The sequence below is a fragment of the Amblyomma americanum genome, chromosome 1 (genome assembly GCF_052857255.1).
Source record: "Amblyomma americanum isolate KBUSLIRL-KWMA chromosome 1, ASM5285725v1, whole genome shotgun sequence".
In the NCBI taxonomy this organism is placed as follows: domain Eukaryota; kingdom Metazoa; phylum Arthropoda; class Arachnida; order Ixodida; family Ixodidae; genus Amblyomma; species Amblyomma americanum.
This window is the reverse complement of record NC_135497.1, coordinates 395,405,470-395,425,586: the sequence shown is the minus strand read 5'-3', so window position 1 is coordinate 395,425,586 and position 20,117 is coordinate 395,405,470. Positions and strand designations below refer to the sequence as shown.

The following is a 20,117-nucleotide window of genomic DNA, read 5'->3' as shown; positions in this document are numbered from 1 at the left end:
CTAAAAAAAATTTAAAATAAATGCAGTGTCTTTGTTGTGAAGATAGTACAAGTATTCATGGTTTAAAAAACAAATTTTTTCTCGGTTGTAATTTTTCACCGACACGAAAGCGCAGCCGTCGGCGCCATTGCAGCGCAACCGACACTTCGTGTTTTGTATTATTTGCCCCTTTGAGGCATTGCTTGAGTACTTGTACGGCGGACACGTGTGAAGAACTCATTCAATAGGAAGGTGAGCAGGATTGTGTTTTGGAAGCCAACGACCAGGATTTCGGCCTGTCAGCATTATCGAGTTTCAAAGGGTAAGTCATGAAGAGTGCTGCGACGTCTTTTCATCTGTGAGGGGAACGAAGACTCCTGCGCCGTTTTACTAAGCCTGGATGAATCGCATGGCCGGTGAGTCCCGCTCTGCGTTTCTTTGCTAATGATCTGTATTCACACGCGCTATTTGTAAGCGGCTATATGGGGATGTGAGTGGAGGCAGTCCGCCTGCGGTTGCCGCAGCTATAATGCGGCGCCAAAAAGCAGGGCCTATATCCTGCATGACAAGTGTTGTTCTCATTGTCTTTATGTGCATTTATTACTCGCGTGCCGTGGTAAATAAAAATGGCACCAGATATCACAACAGAGTTACGCTTTCGCTTGCTAGCGCTTCGACACTCCGTGCAAAAGCATGGATTTGCACTGCGTAGAAGACGATGAGCGAGAAGTGCCGCGCGGCGGAGCGCTCGCGCTAGGCCAGTTGCGATCAGACACCGCACTATTTTGCTCGGGGTTAGTACTCATCGGATTAGTGCTTGTGCCTTAATATGCGTCATACTAAATTTTGCGACAGTGATCGCATGCGAAATGCTAGTTCATATTCATCGCCTTGTCATTTGTAAACTTGTCTGTGCTTCCCCAGTGGAACAGGATTTGAGGCAGTGTTATGTCAATGTTAGATCAATCTTGCGTCTCCTGAGCTGTAAACGTTGATGCTTCCTCTCCTTCTGAGCACTGCGAGCTGTCGGATATGCAACTGCACAATTATTTAGGATTTCTACCTTTTTGCTATATCCCTCGCTTTTGTGGCCCGCATTCAAGTCGTTCGCCATTGTCGATGGTTTTTTGTTACTTATTTTTGCTTTGTTATTTATTCTTGGTTGCGTGCCATCAGCTGTGGTGCCGGCGATTCTCCGAGCTCGGAACTCTTCCCAGGCACGGGATCCTAGCCACAGACCTCCCTTCGCCGCACTCACGAGTGTTCTTTGGTATTTTTTTTGTTTCTCTTGCCTTTACTTGCATTGCCAGTCGACAAATTTGTGCAGCTTTTAATTGTATGCAGATTTGTTAAATGCGCTAGCAATTTTTCTATGATGCCAAGCTGTGCTGTGAGATATCAATGTTCTTGCTAGTGAAGGCATGCTTTTTTCCATTCTCTCTACTCATTTAACCAAGGCAGACTGGTTGCAACTTTCAATTAAATACCTAGACATTGGGCAAGGCACCATGATAGGAATTAATGAAAACCTGCACATCCTATATTCAAATTGGTGTGCGGTATTTCAGCCAGCTCATCTTTCAGTGTGGTCATAACAGTCATTGTGACTCTTCTCAAAGAATGTATATCGGTGCATTACATAAAATCTGTTCATTTGTTTTGTCATGGGCTAGCTCATTGGTTTTTTATTTACTTATATTACGTCTAAGATTAGTTTTTAAAGCAGTAGACGATTTCCTCTCTTGTCATTCATGACATGGCTACAGCCACTTACAGCTGTTGCTCTGGATGTATTTATTTGCAGTTGCCAGCGGCCAGAATCTATTGGGCCATGCGTGCTTCCTGCCTTCGGCTGTGTCATCCCTCCTGATCCGTTCATGGTAGTTATTCTTTTTCAGTGATGCATATCTTGCTGCCTATTTAGAAAAATATTTTCAATATAGGCTCGCAGCTAGGTTTAGAAATGCATGAAACTCTACATGCACTTCACAGCAGTACCTCAGCTTATAATTACCGGAACTGTAGACTTGTACAAAATATAGTCGCTGATGTAGCTCTTGATGCAGCTGCTGTTAACATAAACGTGCTTTGACATTGCACACTTGTTGCCTGGTATGCATATGTGTCCTCGAAAAGGACCTATATGTTCATTTATCCCTTTAAAAACATTGTGCTCTACAATGATGGTTTACCAGTATTTCTGACACAGAGACCAAATTGTCAGTCAGTAATGTAACATTGCACGATGACACCAATCCTTGTATGGTATAGCATCCTTGCAATGCACTGGGAAAGCTGCTGTCAGCACAGATTTATTGCTGGTTTATTGCCATAGCATATGGTTATACTGCACAGTTTGTACCTCTTCCTTCTTAAAGCTGTATACTTGAAAAATTATAATTAGTTGAAGGAAAATTCAAGGAAATGTAACAGTAACTGTCTCACATTTTGGTGGACACTTGAACCGTGATATAAGGGAGGGATATAGAAGGGAAGTAATGAAGAGCTGATGCCCATGTTAGATTCCCCTCTTTAGTTAAACATACCTCGCAATTAACACATTTGGTGCAAAACAAACATGGGACTTGCACGCTCACAAGCACCCTCATGTCAGTAAAACAAAGTGCCAATGTTGCCGTACTTTAGAGTTTTGCTCCTAAAAGCGCAGCTGACTTCTGCTCAAAGTTGAGAGCAAAAATATGTCTACTTTTCCTCATGTGCAGTCTGTGGTGCTGGTGCCATTTGCAATGGTGATTGACATTGAGTTGCATGATGCTCAGCCTGTTCCTGGAGTTAGTAATTTTGTCTGTCGTGTGAATGTGCTGTTAAAATTGGTGCAGAACAATGGTTCTCTAGTTCATTTTAGGTAACTGTCTCCTGTGCCACATGCTACCACCCTTTTTCCTCAAATTTCCTAATCTCATTTAGCCACCTGATTGCCACCCATTCATGCATTCACCTACTCTTGGAATCCACCCAGTGTTTTAGTGTGGTATTGCTTATATCTTCACTGCATTACACATGCACTGCACTTCCTCTTTTTTTGATTTAGTCAAGATATCTCTGTTCCTGTTGCTTGCATAAGCATAAGAGGCGACTCAAGTGCACCATCTGGGCTTGTGATGCAATGTGTAGGGTGCTTCGTTTTTGGGTAAAACCTGGTTTCTTCCTACTGTTGCACCAAAAAAGATTCTTAAAGATCAGGTTCAACCCAATTTTTGTGCAAATGTGCCTGTAAGAAAGTGTGGTTTGAAGGTGCACAACGGCAAAGAACTGCTGGAGTGTAGTGGATGTCACATAATTCTTCTGACAGATTTTTTAAACAATTCTGGTTATTTTATTTCTCTTTTAATGTTTATTGTTTGTAGGTTGCTTATAATTTTTGAATAAACTGAAAACTACATGTACTGACTGGTATTTCATTCCAATAATTATACCCATTATTATGAAGCTGTGTTGGAAGGTAGGTGTGCATTTAGTACGCGTGCTTTGAATTTCAGTGATTGTTTCTGCAATGCAAAATGGAGGACAGGTCTCTGCTGTGCGAGTTTTTTGCAATGGAGTGAAAGCAGCTGGAGAAGCATTTGCTGCTGTGTCACCCAGACAAAAGTTCTCCCACAGATCACTGAGCTTCTGAATACCTATGGCTTAAAGCTCTAAGCTCTGGTTGCCCTTTCCGAGGTTTTCTGCATTAACGAGTGCAAGCCCAAGGGCTCAGAGCTAACAAGCATTTGAAACCATAGAGCTATACACCATAGTGCTGGGGCCGTGCAGCAAGTCAGTGTGAATTAGGTCGCGATAAACATGGTTTACTGTAGAAAGCTAGTGTGAAAAAATAGTTGCGCTCACAGAAACCGCTGTTTCTTTCTTATTCGGTCATTGAAACAAAGCAATGCATGTAAAATTTTATATCTCACTGATCCCTCAATTTTTTTCCAGCTAAAGACCAAGAGTTGCATGGAAGTTGTGCAAGCCACCAAGTTGCGTGTGATTTTTGCCAGGGACCTGGAGCAGGCTGGGAAATTAGTGGATGGCCAGTGGTATTCACTCAGTAAGGCAAGCTTTTTCTGTAAGTACAGTTTTTGGCATGGCATTGCTTAGGAACGCATGCACTAATCTGACTACTCTATGCCCGCCCATGCTTCAAGAATAATGAAGTACATTAAAAATTGATTGCCGAAAAAAATTGCCGCTTCTGTTATGTTTTTCCAGGAAAGTATTTGCCATTTAGAGGGCTGTGAAAACCTTAAAAATTATTATGTGCTTGTTGTGGCTTTTTTTTTCAAATTTCTTCCACGTCTATGTTGTCCTGACCTTGTAGCTTGTCTGCATGAGATTGGCTGCTATCTACAGTTTGCTTTTTTGTTGCTCCTTTATTGCCTGTCACAATCTTTACTTTCCGTGGCAGTGTCAGTGCTGTGGCATGTTGCAAGTTGCGCGTCCGTGCCGTAAGTGTCACCACGGTCGGAACGATTGCAGCGATCCTAGTATCTGGCGGCAAACGCGGCTGGAGTCAAGCCTAATAAAAAGTAAAATTTCTCGACCATAGTAGACAACACAAACATGCTTATGAATGAAAATATAACCAGTCGTAAGCATTAAAAATAGTATATCAAAGAAATAAATTGCGAAAATGGCACAACGCGTCTGCGCCGCCAGCGCCGCCGCGGGCAACGCTGCAGCGCAGTGGCAGCAGACGACAGCGACCGGCGCAAGCATACCGAAACGCCGAAACTACGCGAGCGACTGCCGACGCGACGTGCGCACTGGACCAGCGTGATTACCGTCCTCAGCGTCATGTCGCATATGTATTGTTGCGCGAAGTGGTGCAGCACATCCGGCAAGAGTGGAGAACATCTCTTCAGATTTCCTTCTGACCACAGGTATTTATGAATTCACTGACTATCGTATCCCTCTTTGCATAGCCGTTGGCGACCGTTGTGCCTTTGTTTTGACCGCCCTTGGTCGTTACCATTTGAAATTGCCGACGGAATAGAACTAGTTTTACCTGGCGCTGTTTACTGCAGTGGCTTTGGTTTTGCGAGATGAGTTTGATAAGTACGTTTAAGGACATTAAAGCAAAATTAAGGGAAGGTGCTGCAGTTTGAGATGGCCCAACAGCCGTTGCCTCTCATAAGCGTGGGACCGTTAGTTACCTTGCTTGCTTGTTCGCATGTGTGTGTGTGTGTGTGTCTGACTCACTGACTTTTCTCGCTGCCTTTAAAAGCTTATTCCCCGCAGATTCCGGTGCCCTCAGAGTGTATTTTAAATATGAATATTCTAACTTCTGTGCCTATAGCGTCGTCAGCGGAGTAATTGTAATGCTCAGTTTGGCTGTTTCTTTACGGAGTTCAGCGCGCTTGAATATTATTTCTTGCGTGTTCGTGCATGGTTTCTGCAGCAGTGATGCACGTCACATAAATTATCGAGCTGTTCAGACTAACACCACTAGTGTGGGACACCGCGCTGAAAGTCCATTGCACGCCGTGAGCCGCATATAGAAAGTCCGCCGGTCTTGTTTTTCTTACTTTTACCGGAGCTTTTCCTTGCGATATCCGCGCTCAACCACCCATGTACTCCGTGGAAGCGTTTCTCGAAACTATTGCCTACCGTAGTGCTGCCGCTCCAGCATTGTAAATTTCGCTCCACACTCCACCCCGGCTGTCCTCTACGCTGCTCGCTCGCGGGGCGCACGACTGACCTTGGAGGGCTCTGAACTCTCCGCATTATTCCCATCTCCTCACATATGTCTCTTATCTCGCGCCTTGTCCTTGACAGCTTTTGGGAAGCTCGCAAATAGTTTCGCCTAGTACGCCGGAAACGCTCGTTTCCGGCGGGTGGGTGAGGGGAAGGCGAAGGTCGCTTTCTTCTTGTCTGTGTCTTTTTTGGGACATTTCCCTTGCTTAAGCACTTTTTTCCCCTTCTTCTGGACCCATGCTATTTGCCTGCACCTTCAGTTTCTTGAAAGAGCAGTGTTTCCTGTTGATGTTCTGCTCACATCCCTTTCACACTTCCCATTTGATCACAGTGAAAGCAAAAGATGAAAAACTGTGCCTACTGGTTCATTTACCTGCTGTTCTTAATCCAGACTTCAAATTTGTGGGCAAGCAGCTGTCTGCCATAGCATAGCTACATTGGCACTTGTGTTTAATGGAGGAATTAGAAAAGAACGAATCATGGGTGGTGGTTAGTATGCAGTTACCTAGAGAAAAGTGTGAGTGGAATAATTGCTATGATCAGATAGAGCTTAAGTCTGCAGTGAAGCTCTGTCCCCATTTCTATCTGCTGCACAAAATTATGCCGCACCCAAAAAGCAGTTGGAACAAAGAACTAGTTATTGTTACCTAAACCAAAAGCAGATCACAAAAGAAAACATAAGCTCAAGAATTTTAAAGGTTCTGGCTTGTCGATCATAGCCAGACATTAAAAAGGTGATTTCATTCATCGTTTCGATTGGCCAGCATAGCAATAGACTAGCAGGCTGTGGCACATTGTTACAAACTGCTGTCTTATTTTGCTTGCATCCTGCCACAGTTGTTTTCACGCATATATGTTATATAATGTTCGTACCCCTTTGCTGTGTAAGGAGATGCTAATAAGCATTCCTGAAGTGAGGTATGCAAACCTTTAAAATGTATGAAATCATGTTGTTTGGCTGTTTTTCAGATTCTCCATTTGGCTGAAATATGCCAATAGGCTTGAACTCCTGGAGACACCAAGGGAAAAGGTCTACAAAACATACAGGCTCTGCTCAAAGCACTTCACGAGGGATTGCTTCACTAGTGATGCCTGCACAAGGCTCACGCATGAAGCAGTCCCTTCCGTGAAGGTGCATGAGCCTCGTCTGAGAGCCTTGGTGCACCCGGGTAAGCAAAATTCCTCTCCCAGTAAATTCTTCCCAAGCTTGATCCCTCAGTATATCCTGTGGCTTTTTTGTTGCAGATTTCTATGAAGGAGGTGCGGCACAAGGTGAGGGCACTATTTTCAGAAAAACCCATCCTGTAAATGTAAGACCAAAGGGAACAATTGCATTCATAGAGGCTAACTGCAAACATCACTTCCCGGGCACAAAACTTTCCTGCTTCAATGTCATGTGGCCATTGTTTCAGTTGCATCAGACTGCAGTTGTGTACCATGTTGTAGCCTAAATTTCTCTTAACCATATTAACAATCAGATGCTGGATAGTGCACTCCAGCAGCAGTGAGGAAAATAATTTTTATAACTCTATGTTTAGTATTCTTGTCATTATTACTTACTGTTCGCTGCGGTGAATAGAGGGCAGACTGCGCGAATTCACTCCAAAATAGCACACAGGGTCAAGAAAGAACACACACACGCACAAACTGCCAGCAGCTTATTGTGACACACGAGGCGGTAATTATACATGAAGTGGCCGCATATTGTGCAAGCATGGAGGGTAAACATTTTACCGGTTTCTAAGGTAAAAATGGTTCTTTGAGGGGCAACCCGCCAGGATATTTAGCGATGCACATGTCACTTAGGCTATCTGATTTCTTCCTGAATGATTTCGGGAATAAGTTTGCAAGCATTAATAGTGGTGACATTGCACGCTTCATAGATAGGTTTGCAGTTTGATTTGTATTTCCTACAATGCACATCAAGTGAATTTATGGCCTCGTGGTTCACAGTAAAGTGTTCGTTTGTGTGTTTTCATTCTTCTTCCTGTGTGCTGCTGCGCTATTTTGTATGTCGCGGTATATTGATCGCACAAATTTTTCCTTTTTAATCGTAACTGCCTACAAACTCACAAAAACGATTTAAGCCCAATTTAAGATCACACTAACTCCCAGCAAGAGAAACCGTTCCAAATAGAACATCAAGGCCATACTGTGCACTGAGCAGAAGGTGCTTCTATGCAGAGCTTGATTGGCTATCTTTTTTTCCTTGTTCGCATAGGCATTGAATCCGCTTCACCACTACAGTCCACTGCTGCACCAGTGGAAGTCATGCTTGGTCACGGTAAGTCTTCCTGCAATCTTGCATAGGAAAACATTCCTAATGTCTCACTACACCAGTTGGTTTGTTTTCCTTGGGAGTAACTAAGTGGTACCTATATTTCAGACTACTTGCCGTTGCCATCAACACTTGGGCTAGGCACAATTGCTGGTGCAGATTCTGCTGTCCATGACACAGGTAGGTGCACTAAGTCAGGATCTGTTTTACATTACAGCTTGAAATGAAGAACTTTTCATTTGGTTCAGGCTAACCCTGTAATGCAGTATTACTTATGCTGAGGGCTCTGTCATAGCACAAAAAAATAAACATATGTAATTACTTTGCTGGCTGATTTCTTTAGATTGGGAGTGTCTAAGCGGTCGTTTAATTGCAGACGACCCACACTCTTCACGTGCCCCGCAGCTCACTGATGTGCAGACTACGCCCCCTCCCCCAGCTGACGAAGAAGGTAGGTGCAATGCACTAATAGTGCAGTGATAATCTATGAAAATTCAACAATGGACTGCAGCACTATTGCTGCAGATTTGCACGTAATAAATTAACCCTCTGCAATAGCAGCAGTGTGCAATTATGTCGTGGTGTGCAATAATTAGGTGCACGTCGGCACATCTTACTGTACCACTACTTCGGATGCCAGACATTTGTTTCAGAAGAGAAGAAACAAGTGTTAACTTTATGCTCACCAACTAGTATTTCATATATTTTTCTGTGTGCATATGTATGAATGCATTGTTTACGTGGTGGACCCCTGTGTTATCTGTACAGAATTATATTTACAGGTAATTTTTCATTCAGCTCAATGAAAACATTGGATAGCCTTCTCAGGTACTTGTTGTGGAAATTGCTTCACTAGCCTGTTGCTTACCATTCACATACACGCTGCGTAGCCAGGCTAAAAATGTGCACCTGAGAATTAAAATACTTGGTTGAAGCCTCCCACAGTGTGTTTATTTATTTGACAGGTGCTGCCCAAAGCACACCCATCAGAGTGATTGCATCACCATCATGGGACTCACCTGATTATGGTAAGTACTCAAGAAAACATTAGAATTTATTGCAAACTACAACCTTCTACTGCAATGAAAAAGTATGCATCGGTAACCTTGATATAATCATGATGGGTATCGGCAGGCCCGTAACAGCGTGTAGGTATCGCTTTACTGCACATAAATATTTCTGGTTTTTTCCATTTGCTTAACTCAAGCTTGTCATGAAAAATTGCTCTGAATATTAAGCAGGCAAAACACATGGATAACAATGAGATCCATTAACTATTACCCTGTCTGTATTACGAGCAACTAGTTTCCATTTAAGCGAGGCATAAAGTTGGTCGCCAGAAAAAACTGTCCCTATCAGCGAGGATCATATTAACGGGGCACGACTGTATTCATCATTTCACACAAAAACATTGCCCTGCAAGTTTGGCAACCTGTAGCCCTGTGACTGCACCCTAATCTTGATTTTGTGAGGGATGTAGATGTAGGTCTCGCTCTGAGGCAAACATAAATATGCTTTTTTTATATATTTTTTGCAGCTGAAGCTGGTCCTAGTGGCCTCAGCGGTGCCAAAGAGAGTGTCAGACAGCCAGTGATGACACCAGCATCAGGAACGCCCAAGAGTCGGCGGAGGAAGGGCGCAGTTGTGTACACCCCTCGCACCAAAAAGCGCTTCGAGAAGTTGCATTCTCGAAGCGACAGGTACCGAAAGGCACTGAGTCGGTTTAGGAAAAGGCACGACACAAGGCGAGTAACGCAGCAGGAGGCTCTCAACAAGCTTGAACCGCATTTGCCACAAGACCTTTTTGAATTGGTTAAAGCTCAAATCAGGCTCTGCTCATTTCCGAAATCCAAAAAGCACTGGTCAAAACAAATGAAACAATTCGCTCTCAATTTGTTCTTTCACTCTCCAAAAGCTTATCGCTTCCTCAGAGAAATGCTCCATTTGCCACATGTGAGGACGCTAAGGCGCTGGCTGGCAGACATCCCAATGACACCTGGTATCATTCCAGGTGCCATGGATGCAATAGAATCAATTACAAAAGATTGGCCACTACAAGACAAAGCATGCTGTCTTTTATTCGATGAAATATCCTTGAAAAAAAATTTGATGTATGATCAATCAAAAGATATTGTAATTGGCTTCACAGATGATGGGAATACTAGGACTTCTCGTGTGGCAAACATAGCCCTTGTTATGGCGGTGTCTGGCATATCAAGAAGTTGGATGCAGCCAGTAGCCTTTGCAGCGTCCCACAATGCAACTTCAGTTCTTGCAATGCGCAAGCTGCTATTAGATTTAATTCAGCAGCTTCAAACCAAAGGTCTTCTGGTGAAAGCGGTCATTTGTGATCAAGGGTCGAACAATGTGAGTCTGTCAAGAATGCTCATCCATTCTATCCATGAACCATATTTTGTTGTCAACAACCGCAAAATATACTTCATGTTTGACACCCCACACCTAATCAAATGCACAAGAAATAATTTGCGACGACATAAGCTCACCATTGGCTCTGAGGTTGTTGACTGGACACACATCGAAACCCTTTACAAAAAAACTCGTCACATTGATCGGGCCTCCAAAACACCAGTTGAGCATCTCAAAAGCAGATTGGCAAAAAAACTAAAAGAGCAACACATCTACAGGATGCCCTTTGCTGACATGAGAGTGAAGTACGCCACACAAGTGTTCAGCGAATCCGTATCTGTGGCACTCCTCACTCTCATTGCCATTCAAGAGCTTCCTGTTGATGCAAAATTTACAGCAGAGTTCACGGAAAGGATGGATAAGCTTTTTGACTGCCTGAACAGTTCGGCCCTGAAAAAGCAGGACGACAAGTTGCGGTACGCAATGACAGAAGGCTCGGAACATCATGTCTTCCTTGAGTCGTGCATAGATTGGATCGCCCAATGGCATTTTGGTGGTCCTCTGGACAAGCAACCACACACCATCAAAGGTTGGCAGATTACAATCAAAGCCTTACTTCTGCTGTGGACAGATCTAAAGGCAGATTTCGATTACACTCATCTTTTCACTCGTCGGTTGCAGCAGGATCCGTTGGAAAATTTTTTTGCAATAGTTCGTCAAAAACATGGCTGCAATGAGACACCTAATGTCTACCAATTCGTGGCTGCTGTAAAACATATTTGGATTGGCCAACTTTTCAAACTTTCGCAAGGAAACTGCGAAGTGACAACACATGCGTTCCTCACCAACTTGGAGAGTGTTTCTGCAGTATTGTCACCAAGCAGCACTCCAAGCACAAGCCACAGCAGGCAGCAAGGCTCAGGTTCATCTGACTTGCAGGCGTCTTCACAAGATGCCCCTGACATAGTATACGAAAATGTTGTGTACCATGTCGCTGGCACTCTTGTGAAGAGCTTTCTTGACCAGAGAACCACAGAATGCACATGTGAGGGAACACTCCTTGCAGCAGACGGTGGCTCTCTCCATGGACGACACCAATTCTTTGCACTACTCAAGGAGAATGGTGTTCCCGAGCACCTTTTCCAGTCAATTGCCGCAACTTCTGAGGCATGTCTAAATTATATAAAGAAATTGGATTCGGCCTTCAGAAAAGAAATCTCCTGCTGTGCTCATTTGTCCAATGTGTCCAGGAATCTTGTTGAGAGGATGCCTAACCAGCAAGCTGTTTTCTGTTCATTAGGCTGCAAAATAAAATTCCTTAAATTATTCTGCCGCACAAGGCTGCATTGGCACCTTTCCTTTTTAAACAGGAGCATGACGTCAAAAACAAAACAGAGTGCTCCCGCCAGAAAGAGGCGCAAATTAGCCGGCTAAATTCATGAGGCACTGTGTTAGGATATTATTGTATTTGGATTTTTAATGCTGCCTACTTACTACACATGTGCTCTCTCTTTAACTTTTTGTTGTACTATTTATTTTTTATGTATATAAGTATTTATGTACCTGTTTATCCATAATTCTGCTCCGATTGCACATATACTGTACTGACTGCTTTTGCTCCTGCTGCGTTACTTCTTTTACAAAGTACAAGTTTGCCTTCTAGAAGCCTTGTGTGCCTTGTTAGTATGAGCATTGCTATGACCATTGGTTCTCAAATTAATATTGCTGAATGCTAACAACTTACAAGAGGTGCTAGGGAAACCGTTTTGTTTTGGCTTCTCTTTCTTCCTGCGTGACAAGTATACAGGCTCAGTGCCCTTCAAGGAATGCCAGAATTCAGTTAATGACTGGCTGTATGCTAACCATAGTTCTTATGATCAGTAACAGTGCCATTTGTGCAAAAAGTAAATTTGTGAAGCACACCATAATGTTGAAGCATACATCGATTCAGGTGCTCGCAAAAACCAAAAAGTGCTCTGCGGAACCCAGGAGTTCTTGTGGTATATAACTTGGCAACCTCTGGTCATGGCTTGCCCTCTGTTATGCTGCTGGGAAAATTGGTGATAGCTACAGTTCATTTCATACATAAGGTACAACACAGTGAAATGTACGAAAGTAATCAGCAAGGAAAAATGAAGGGAGGTATGTTATTCCGTGCTTGTTTTGTGGCCGAGTGGTCTGAGGATTGACAAAGCAACAGCGTGTCGTCAGCAATAACAGTGCATTTAATCAAGCTCATGACAAATGCGTCATGTAGTAAGCCTGTAGGCAAAGCATTCACCATGTTTCGCTCACCACAAGGAACGCACTACTTTTTGGTCATGGATGCAGGCAGCGCAAACAAGAGCGCTAGCTTTGACAGCATTGCACCTGATGTATGAAACAGAGAGCAGAACCCACAGGCAGCAAACGCGGACTGGCTCAGGTGCTCGGCTCTGTAACATTTAAGAGGGGTGTACGCATAAGATGAAAAATGTTTGACATGTTTGCTGGTGTCCAATACAAGCGTGCTCGAAATATGCTGCGGTGCTATTTGTAGTTGCTTTTTTTTCCTTCTGGAAGTTGTAGCGTTTGGGGTTTCACCTTTTGGAGCAACACATGGGTCATGAGGGGCACAATAGCAGCGGCCGGCGCATTACGCTGAACTGTGTGGCGTCCATAAGCGTTTGCAGATACTGTACAGTACACGGACCACTTGCAATTTACCATTCAGTAATATAATAACTGGACATTGTGGTAGATGCAGTATAACGCCACATAGAGAAACATTACTGGCCTGTTACGAACCCTGTGCGTTTTCATTTCTCAGATGAGTTATTTATACGCACGCATATTTTGTTACACCCCAATGTGTCATCGCAAGCTGAATTAATGACCTCCAATTACTGTTCGTCACCAGCCACGGCCACAACTGTTCAGAGAATTTTCATAAAGTCGCTTCTCCACACAATTCTCGGCCTGCCCTGGTTGCATCTTCCTCCCCTTGGTATCTACAAAACAAAGAAACCAAAATAGGGCATGGCAGACGAGCTGTGTCCTAAAGCATGCAAGCCTGTAACTCATCTGCCAAGAGCTAAACGTGCCCAAGGTTACCTAAGTTCTTTTCATGGCATCTGTTTACTAAGTTATAGCACTGCAGCATATTATGTTGTCCTTAGTCTGATGCAACGAGTGAAAGGCTGAAACTTTTCGCTGCCCTTCTCTGTATGTGTGTATGCATAGCCACAGACAGATACATTTCAATACATCTCGGATGTTGTACTTCACTGCTGTTCATCTGAACCTGCACAAAAGCATATGCTACATGAATGTAGCACATGCTTATATGTACCGGACCTACCTTGGTAGTACCTTACCTCTTTGTACCCTGTATATATTCTCTGTGCACTCGCTCATGTGTTCTAGGTTTCCATAATGGAATTTATTAATTTTGATTTTTAGAACGATTGTCACTGATATTGCAATGCCCAAGATGCCTAAAATCACTTTTGTACATCGATTGTCACTACTGATGTTTCCTTTAATAAACTGTTCTTTGGAGAAAACTATTTACGTTTTTGGTACTCGAGCGAGCGCCCTAAGCAGCTGCTAATCAGCCGCGCTGGCCGCGCCGCTCGCCACCATGCACCGTGCTGCCTCAACAGACACATCGAAATGCAAAAGCGGGTAAGCAGATGTCGTAAGTACTTAGGAAATCAAGCGGGAATGCAGCGCGGGAGCAGCAAGTCACCAGTATTTACGAAGCTTGCATCGAGCTAGCGGCCGCCAGCACCACGAACGCGCGAGCAACCGCCCGCAACCAGCCGGGTAAACAAACGCCGCCATATTGGATTTTTCTGGATTGGCTTGGCTGAGCTTGTTTCAAAAAGTTTTGAGCAATTTATGCCTTTACCGCCAACTCCCAGGCACCGCCACCGTCGCATTTCAAAATCGTCCCCATTGGCTCTACGGGAATGTCACACCCTTGGCAGTGTCATGCAGTTTGGGAAGTAATCTGATCTTATTTCTGCATTGGCGTGTATTGCAAGCTTTTGCATGTGGGGCAGGTTTATGGTGTCCTTTTGTTTGCTGTAACTGCAGTTTGGCCATGAGGGTTAGAGGCTTAGTCCTTTTTTTATTTTGGTGCAGTGTCATATACTTCATGCATAAATTAATGAAGTAAGCACTATTTTTTGTAATAAATGAACATTCATTATAGCTGTGGCCATTATAAGTGCACTTGACTCTGAAATGGCTTTCTTTCGGCATTCAGTATTACATCTTAAAACCAGCCGGAAGACACAAAACAGGAGAAGAGATGAGCACAAGATGAGGCTGGTCTAACAACTGAAATTTTATTGAAGGAAAGTGGCAAAAGAAGACCTGCAATGAGATTCAAGCACGCATGACCCCAAAGCAGTGAGAGGGCAAAAAATAACCGAAAGGCACTGACATACTAGTAAACCATCTAAAAAACTAAGTCCTTACAGTGAAGGTTCACCGACGGTTTAGCCAGGCACTTGTTTTTAGCCTTACTGATGTAGTAAGCCTCAACTATATCAGGACAGAATTATCACTTCCCTAAACCACTGATGTGCCGCAGAAATCAGGCGTGCAAAAAGAAAGGTCGTCCTCCGATTGCATTCATGGGATTGAATGTGCAGTGTCAGGTGAAAATTCGCCTTCCTCTCTATACAGTGAAAGTGCTCTCAGCCAGGTCCACGCACATTCAGATATCTGCTTGTCTGCCCATAGTAGTTTCAGCTACGAGGCAGTGGAATGCAAAAAACCGGTTTACTTTTCCAAGTGGTGAACATTTTTTATCTGCCACTGTGCCTAGCGGACGATTACCCGTAGTTGTATCAAGCCTAGTTTGAACGAAGAAGCAAAGGGCTCCTACCTTACTTTTAGCGGTCAAGACAACAGCAACATCATACTTTGGTACAACTTTCTTGGGATGGTACGAAATGGCGTGGAGGTAAGGTATAGAGCCCGTCTTTTTGTGCTGCTCAACTACGTCAGCATCATGTGAACGGTGTTCCGTTCCCTCGAGAGAGTAAAAACACACTCTGACAGGTGCGCAAGATGGGCAAGTGGGAACCCAGGTGCCATTGACTTGGAAACCTGCTCCGAGAATGCATTCTAAACACTGTGGTGGCGTGACTTTCATAAAGCAGTCGTGATGCATGTGATTGCCAACCTGTCCTTCACCAGCCTCGAGTGGTTCAACTCGTAGCTAAGAGGCTTCCTGATCTTGGGCTTTGGAACCAACATATGTGGTCGTCCGCAAAGCGCAGGTCTAAGTCAAAAAGCTACAAACGGTTATGCTTAGTGAAATTCAGACCTAAAAGATAGGCTTTAACCACATGCCTAAATATTTCTAAAACGTCTTGTGCCAACTTATCTGAGCCCTCCTTGTGCAAAAAAATTAGGTAGCTATCAACATAACGAAATGCTACTATGCCGAGGCCTTCCAAACAGGGCTGTGATGCGGTATCGACTCTGGACAGAAGAATGTCGCGGAGGAACAGTGCAACCTGGGACCCTCTGCATATGCCTGATTTCTGATGTAAATACCGCCTTGCCAACTGACAAAAGTGGAGTTCTGTGGAGTTCTAGTTTCTTGTGGACAGCAACCTGGGTAGGTGCTCTGCAGTGAGCATTGACATTGAGGGCCTGCACTATTCATTGTCACATGATATACCTCTGAGGTATGTGCAAACTGCATCAGGGTGGACAATGAACATGCTTTTACAGATGATTGCGTGATTTCGGTTGCTGGCTTCTTGGGGCTGTTGTCCTTTTACTGCAAATCCGCATTTGTCAGTTGGCAGGGCGGTATTTACACGCAGGTCGTACCTTTGCTCAGCAACATTTTTTTGTCTAAAGTCAATAAGGCATTAGAGCCCTGTTTGGAAGACCTTGGCATAGTAGCATTTCGTTATGTTCATGACTAATTTTCTGGACATAGAAGGCTCAGATAAGTTGGCACAAGGTGTTTTAGGAGTCTTTAGGGCATGCGGTCAAGGCCTGTCTTTTACATCAGAATTGTCTAAGCAGAACCGTTAGCAGTTTAATGCAGGCTTGCGCTTTGTGGACGAATATGTTTGTCGGGGCTACAGCTAAAGATCGGGGAAGGCTCTTTTTAGCTACGAGTCGGACCACTCGTTGTTGGGGAAGGATGGTGAAGAGGTGTATTTGTCGCTGGTTAAGGTCAGTAAAGATGGAAACACTTGATGGGTGTGCAATCGTGTGCATGACATCAGCTTTAGATAAGTCATGCCATCACTGCTGAGGACGCATTCTTGTAGCAGGTTTCCAAGCAGCTGGGTTCCCACTTGCCCATCTCAACAACCTGTCATAGTATGTTTTCACTCGCTCGAGGGTAAGGAGCACATACTCCGATGATGCTGATACACCTTACCTCCACAGTATTTCACAGTCTCAAGAAAGTCGCGGGAAAGCGTAATGCTGCTGTTGTCTTAACAGCTAAGTGCAAGACAGGAGGCCTCTGCGCCGCCATTAAAAAGGCTTGATAAAACTGGGTACTTGTCCACAATGGACAGTGTCACAAAAAAGGTCCACCACTTGCAAAACTAATGGAGTTTATTGCGTTCCACTGCCTTATGGCTGCAACTAATATGGGCAGACAGGCAGATATTTGAATTTGCACTTGACTGAGCACTTTCACTCTATAGGGGGAAGGCAAATTCTAATCTGGCACTGTATGCTGAATCTTGTGAATGCAAATCGGAGGATGACGTCTCTTTGCACGCCTAATTTCCACGACACATCAGTGGTTCATGGAAGGGATAAATCTGTCGGTAGATAGTTGAGGCTTACTACATCGGTAAGGCTAAGGACACGTGTGGCTAAGCCATCGGAAAACCTTCGCCGTAAGGAATTTGCTTTCTTAGATGATTCATTAGTATGCCAGTGACCTTTGATTGCACTTCGCCCTTTCACTGCTTTGGGTTATTGTGCGCTTGTATCTCTTCGCGGGTCTCCTTTTGCGGCTTTCCTTCAATGATGCCGCCACAGTGGCTCGGTGGTTATGGCGCTCGGCTGCTGTCCCAAAAGAAGCAGGTTCGATCCTGGCCGCACCAGTCAAATTTCAATGGAGGCGAAATTTTAGAGGCCCGCGTACTGTGCGTTGTCAGTGCATGCTAATGAATCCCGGGTGGTCGAAATTTCTGGAGCCCTCCACTACGGCGCCCCTCATAGCCCGAGTCGCTTTGGGACGTTAAACCCTCACAAATCAAATAATCAAAATCTTCAATTAAATTTTTGTTAGTCCCGCCTCTTGAGCTCATGTCTTCTTGTGTGTTCTGGCTGGTTTTAAGGTGAGTCAGTACCAACTCGGCCAGTCATAGGCCTTGTTCAGTATTACAACATTTTGAATAAAGTGAGAAGTTTACTAGGCTATGTTGCCGGGGATCGTGTCCGCAGCAGTTGTGGGCAACTCAGAAGAGATAGCGTCATGCGATTGGTTGTGTAATTGGCAGAGGATGATGTGAGGATGCTGCTCGAAAAGAAAATTTCATAATCAGATAATTATTTACAGCCAAAAATGTCCTAAAAGTGGCTGGGCCAGAGAAAAAGTGCCGCGAAATTTGAAAACGCTGAAAGTAGGTGGAGCTACAGCGTAGTGCCAAGTTTGAAAAACTGGAAGTACGGACAAAGCCAAAGCTTGGCGCCAAGTTTGAAAACTTGAAATGAGCAATCACGTGACCAGTGATAAGTGTCCTATACTTAACCAGGAGATAGGAAAAAGAATGATAAATTAGAGGCAATTAGGCAATTATTGAGAAGCGAAAGGCAATGAACGCGTGGTTAGACTGGGCGGGTATTCAGTGAGTGTGCAGGAACGATCCGTGGAGGGAAGTTTGAAAACTCGAAATCGTTGCTGGGATGAAATGAGGGTAAAATAAGAGTTAATTGATAACCAATCAAGTCAACGAGAAAACAACCATGGCGCCAAATTTGAAAGGCGACCAGTGTCGAGGAAGCATCAACGCTTTCACATTTTTTTGCGCAGGTAGCAGCAGTGATCTCTATTTTTTGTTTTTTTTCAGCCAAGACAAAAACCATTTTTCTTGGCTCATGGGCGATGTATCTAGGAACCTGCGGCCAGGACTACGCTGGACAGCATGCATCAGTAAGCTCGAAAAAAAAAGCACGAAACAGTAAATAAATATTGATCATTTTCATTTCAATTCTAGTGGTTTTGTGCACGAATTACTCTGGAATGCACAAAGCTTGTGTTAATTGACAGGCGACCATTAACAAGGTGTGCATTTTTGTGCATAGCCTACTCCAGAACACAAATCCTGTGTTAATTGACAGGTGACAGTAACGACTGTTACACAGTGTACGAGCACTACACAAGACACACTACAGAAGACCAGGCAAACTACAGAAGACAACTCAGACTACAGAAGACAAGACAGACTACAGAAGACAAGACAGACTACAGAAGTCAAGACAGACTACCAAAGAGAGGACAAACTACAGAAGACAGACTATAAAAGACGAGACAGACTACAGAAGACAGGACTACAAAAGACAAGACAGACTACAGAAGGCAAGACAGACTACACAAGACATGCCCAAAATACGTCAAGACTACATACTACAGAAATTTTCTGTCTTAGAATCCTGTAGTGCGTTTTGACTGGGAAGGGATGGAATATCTGATTTTATCTGTTTTATTTGATTTTACCCGGTTTTTAGAGGCACACTTCACATGTCGCTTTTTCGTTCTATCCGCGTTAATTTCTGGCGTTCATCCTTCGTTTTGCTATTTTTTTCGTATTCTCGCCGTCTCATGTTTTGGTTTTAGCAAAATCGCGGCCTCAACTCTGTTTTGTCACTGCCGCATGCTCAACCCTGTTTTTCCATTTTGTTTACACATGCCATTCATGCTCCATATCTTTGATCTCATTGTATAGTGTGATTCCTGTTATCTTTTGATGCCCTGTAAACCGTGTGGGTCCCAGTTTGTTCGCGTGGCTTGACCACTCCCTCTGGTGGGCTTTTCCTGGTGTGTGTATATAAGTGCGGGTTTAGTTTTCGTTCAAATAAAAGTTGGAAGTTCAGCGCTCTGTACTATCTTCTCCTTCTTCCTTTTTGTGTTCGCGCTGCTGATACATATGGATCGCAACCAACTAGCCCGGCAGATGGTGCTATTCAAGTACATTTCTTGTTCTACGCCCAGTCAAACCGCACTACAGGATTCTAAGACAGAAAATTTCTGTAGTCTGTAGTCTTGTCGTATTTTTGGCATGTCTTGTGTAGTCTGTCTTGTCTTCTGTAGTCTGTCTTGTCTTTTGTAGTCCTGTCTTCTGTAGTCTGTCTTGTCTTTTATAGTCTGTCTTCTGTAGTTTGTCCTCTCTTTTGTAGTCTGTCTTCTGTAGTTTGTCCTCTCTTTTGTAGTCTGTCTTGACTTCTGTAGTCTGTCTTGTCTTCTGTAGTCGGCCTCTCAATTAACACAAGCTTTGTGCATTCCAGAGTAATTCGTGCACAAAACCAGTAGAATTGAAATGAAAATGATCAATATTTATTTACTGTTTCGTGCTTTTTTTTCGAGCTTGCTGATGCATGCTGTCCAGCGTTGTCCTGGCCGCAGGTTTCTAGATATATCGCCCATGAGCCAAGAAAAATGGTTTTGGTCTTGGCTGAAAAAAACAAAAATAGAGATCACCGCTGCTACCTGCGCAAAAAAAATGTGAAAGCGTTGATGCTTCCTCGACACTGGTCGCCTTTCAAATTTGGCGCCATGGTTGTTTTCTCGTTGACTTGATTGGTTATCAATTAA

At 43.8% G+C, this 20,117-nt stretch overlaps 2 protein-coding genes across 3 annotated transcripts; both read left to right on the top strand.

The window, feature by feature from the left end:
• The first annotated feature begins 339 nt into the window (after positions 1-339).
• Positions 340-18,494, top strand: LOC144123469 (uncharacterized). The gene is made up of 5 exons (XM_077656293.1): positions 340-395; positions 1,156-1,249; positions 1,784-1,859; positions 3,919-4,048; positions 18,376-18,494. Exons 1-5 carry the CDS (start codon positions 380-382, stop codon positions 18,492-18,494), a joined length of 435 nt encoding a protein of 144 aa, XP_077512419.1. The 5' UTR covers positions 340-379.
• LOC144115730 (uncharacterized) lies at positions 4,698-13,869 on the top strand. 2 transcript variants are annotated; one of them, XM_077650219.1, is made up of 8 exons: positions 4,698-4,862; positions 6,646-6,845; positions 6,922-6,948; positions 7,898-7,960; positions 8,063-8,134; positions 8,331-8,405; positions 8,920-8,982; positions 9,492-13,869. In XM_077650219.1, exons 1-8 carry the CDS (start codon positions 4,777-4,779, stop codon positions 11,753-11,755), a joined length of 2,850 nt encoding a protein of 949 aa, XP_077506345.1. In that variant the 5' UTR covers positions 4,698-4,776; the 3' UTR covers positions 11,756-13,869. The 2 variants fall into 2 exon arrangements, with proteins under 2 accessions (XP_077506345.1, XP_077506346.1); XM_077650220.1 differs by lacking the exons at positions 8,920-8,982; positions 9,492-13,869 and having other exon boundaries at positions 8,331-8,912.
• Positions 18,495-20,117: the final 1,623 nt, after the last annotated feature.

Excerpts from the sequence above, each read along its gene's own strand:
- LOC144115730 (XM_077650219.1), top strand. The coding sequence starts at position 4,777 with ATGTCGCATATGTATTGTTGCGCGAAGTGGTGCAGCACATCCGGCAAG. Across the intron at positions 8,135-8,330 it reads TTCTGCTGTCCATGACACAG|ACGACCCACACTCTTCACGT; the intron begins GTAGGTGCACTA and ends GTTTAATTGCAG. Across the intron at positions 8,406-8,919 it reads TCCCCCAGCTGACGAAGAAG|GTGCTGCCCAAAGCACACCC; the intron begins GTAGGTGCAATG and ends TTTATTTGACAG.
- LOC144123469 (XM_077656293.1), top strand. Across the intron at positions 1,860-3,918 it reads TCCCTCCTGATCCGTTCATG|CTAAAGACCAAGAGTTGCAT; the intron begins GTAGTTATTCTT and ends ATTTTTTTCCAG. Across the intron at positions 4,049-18,375 it reads CAGTAAGGCAAGCTTTTTCT|CCAAGACAAAAACCATTTTT; the intron begins GTAAGTACAGTT and ends GTTTTTTTTCAG.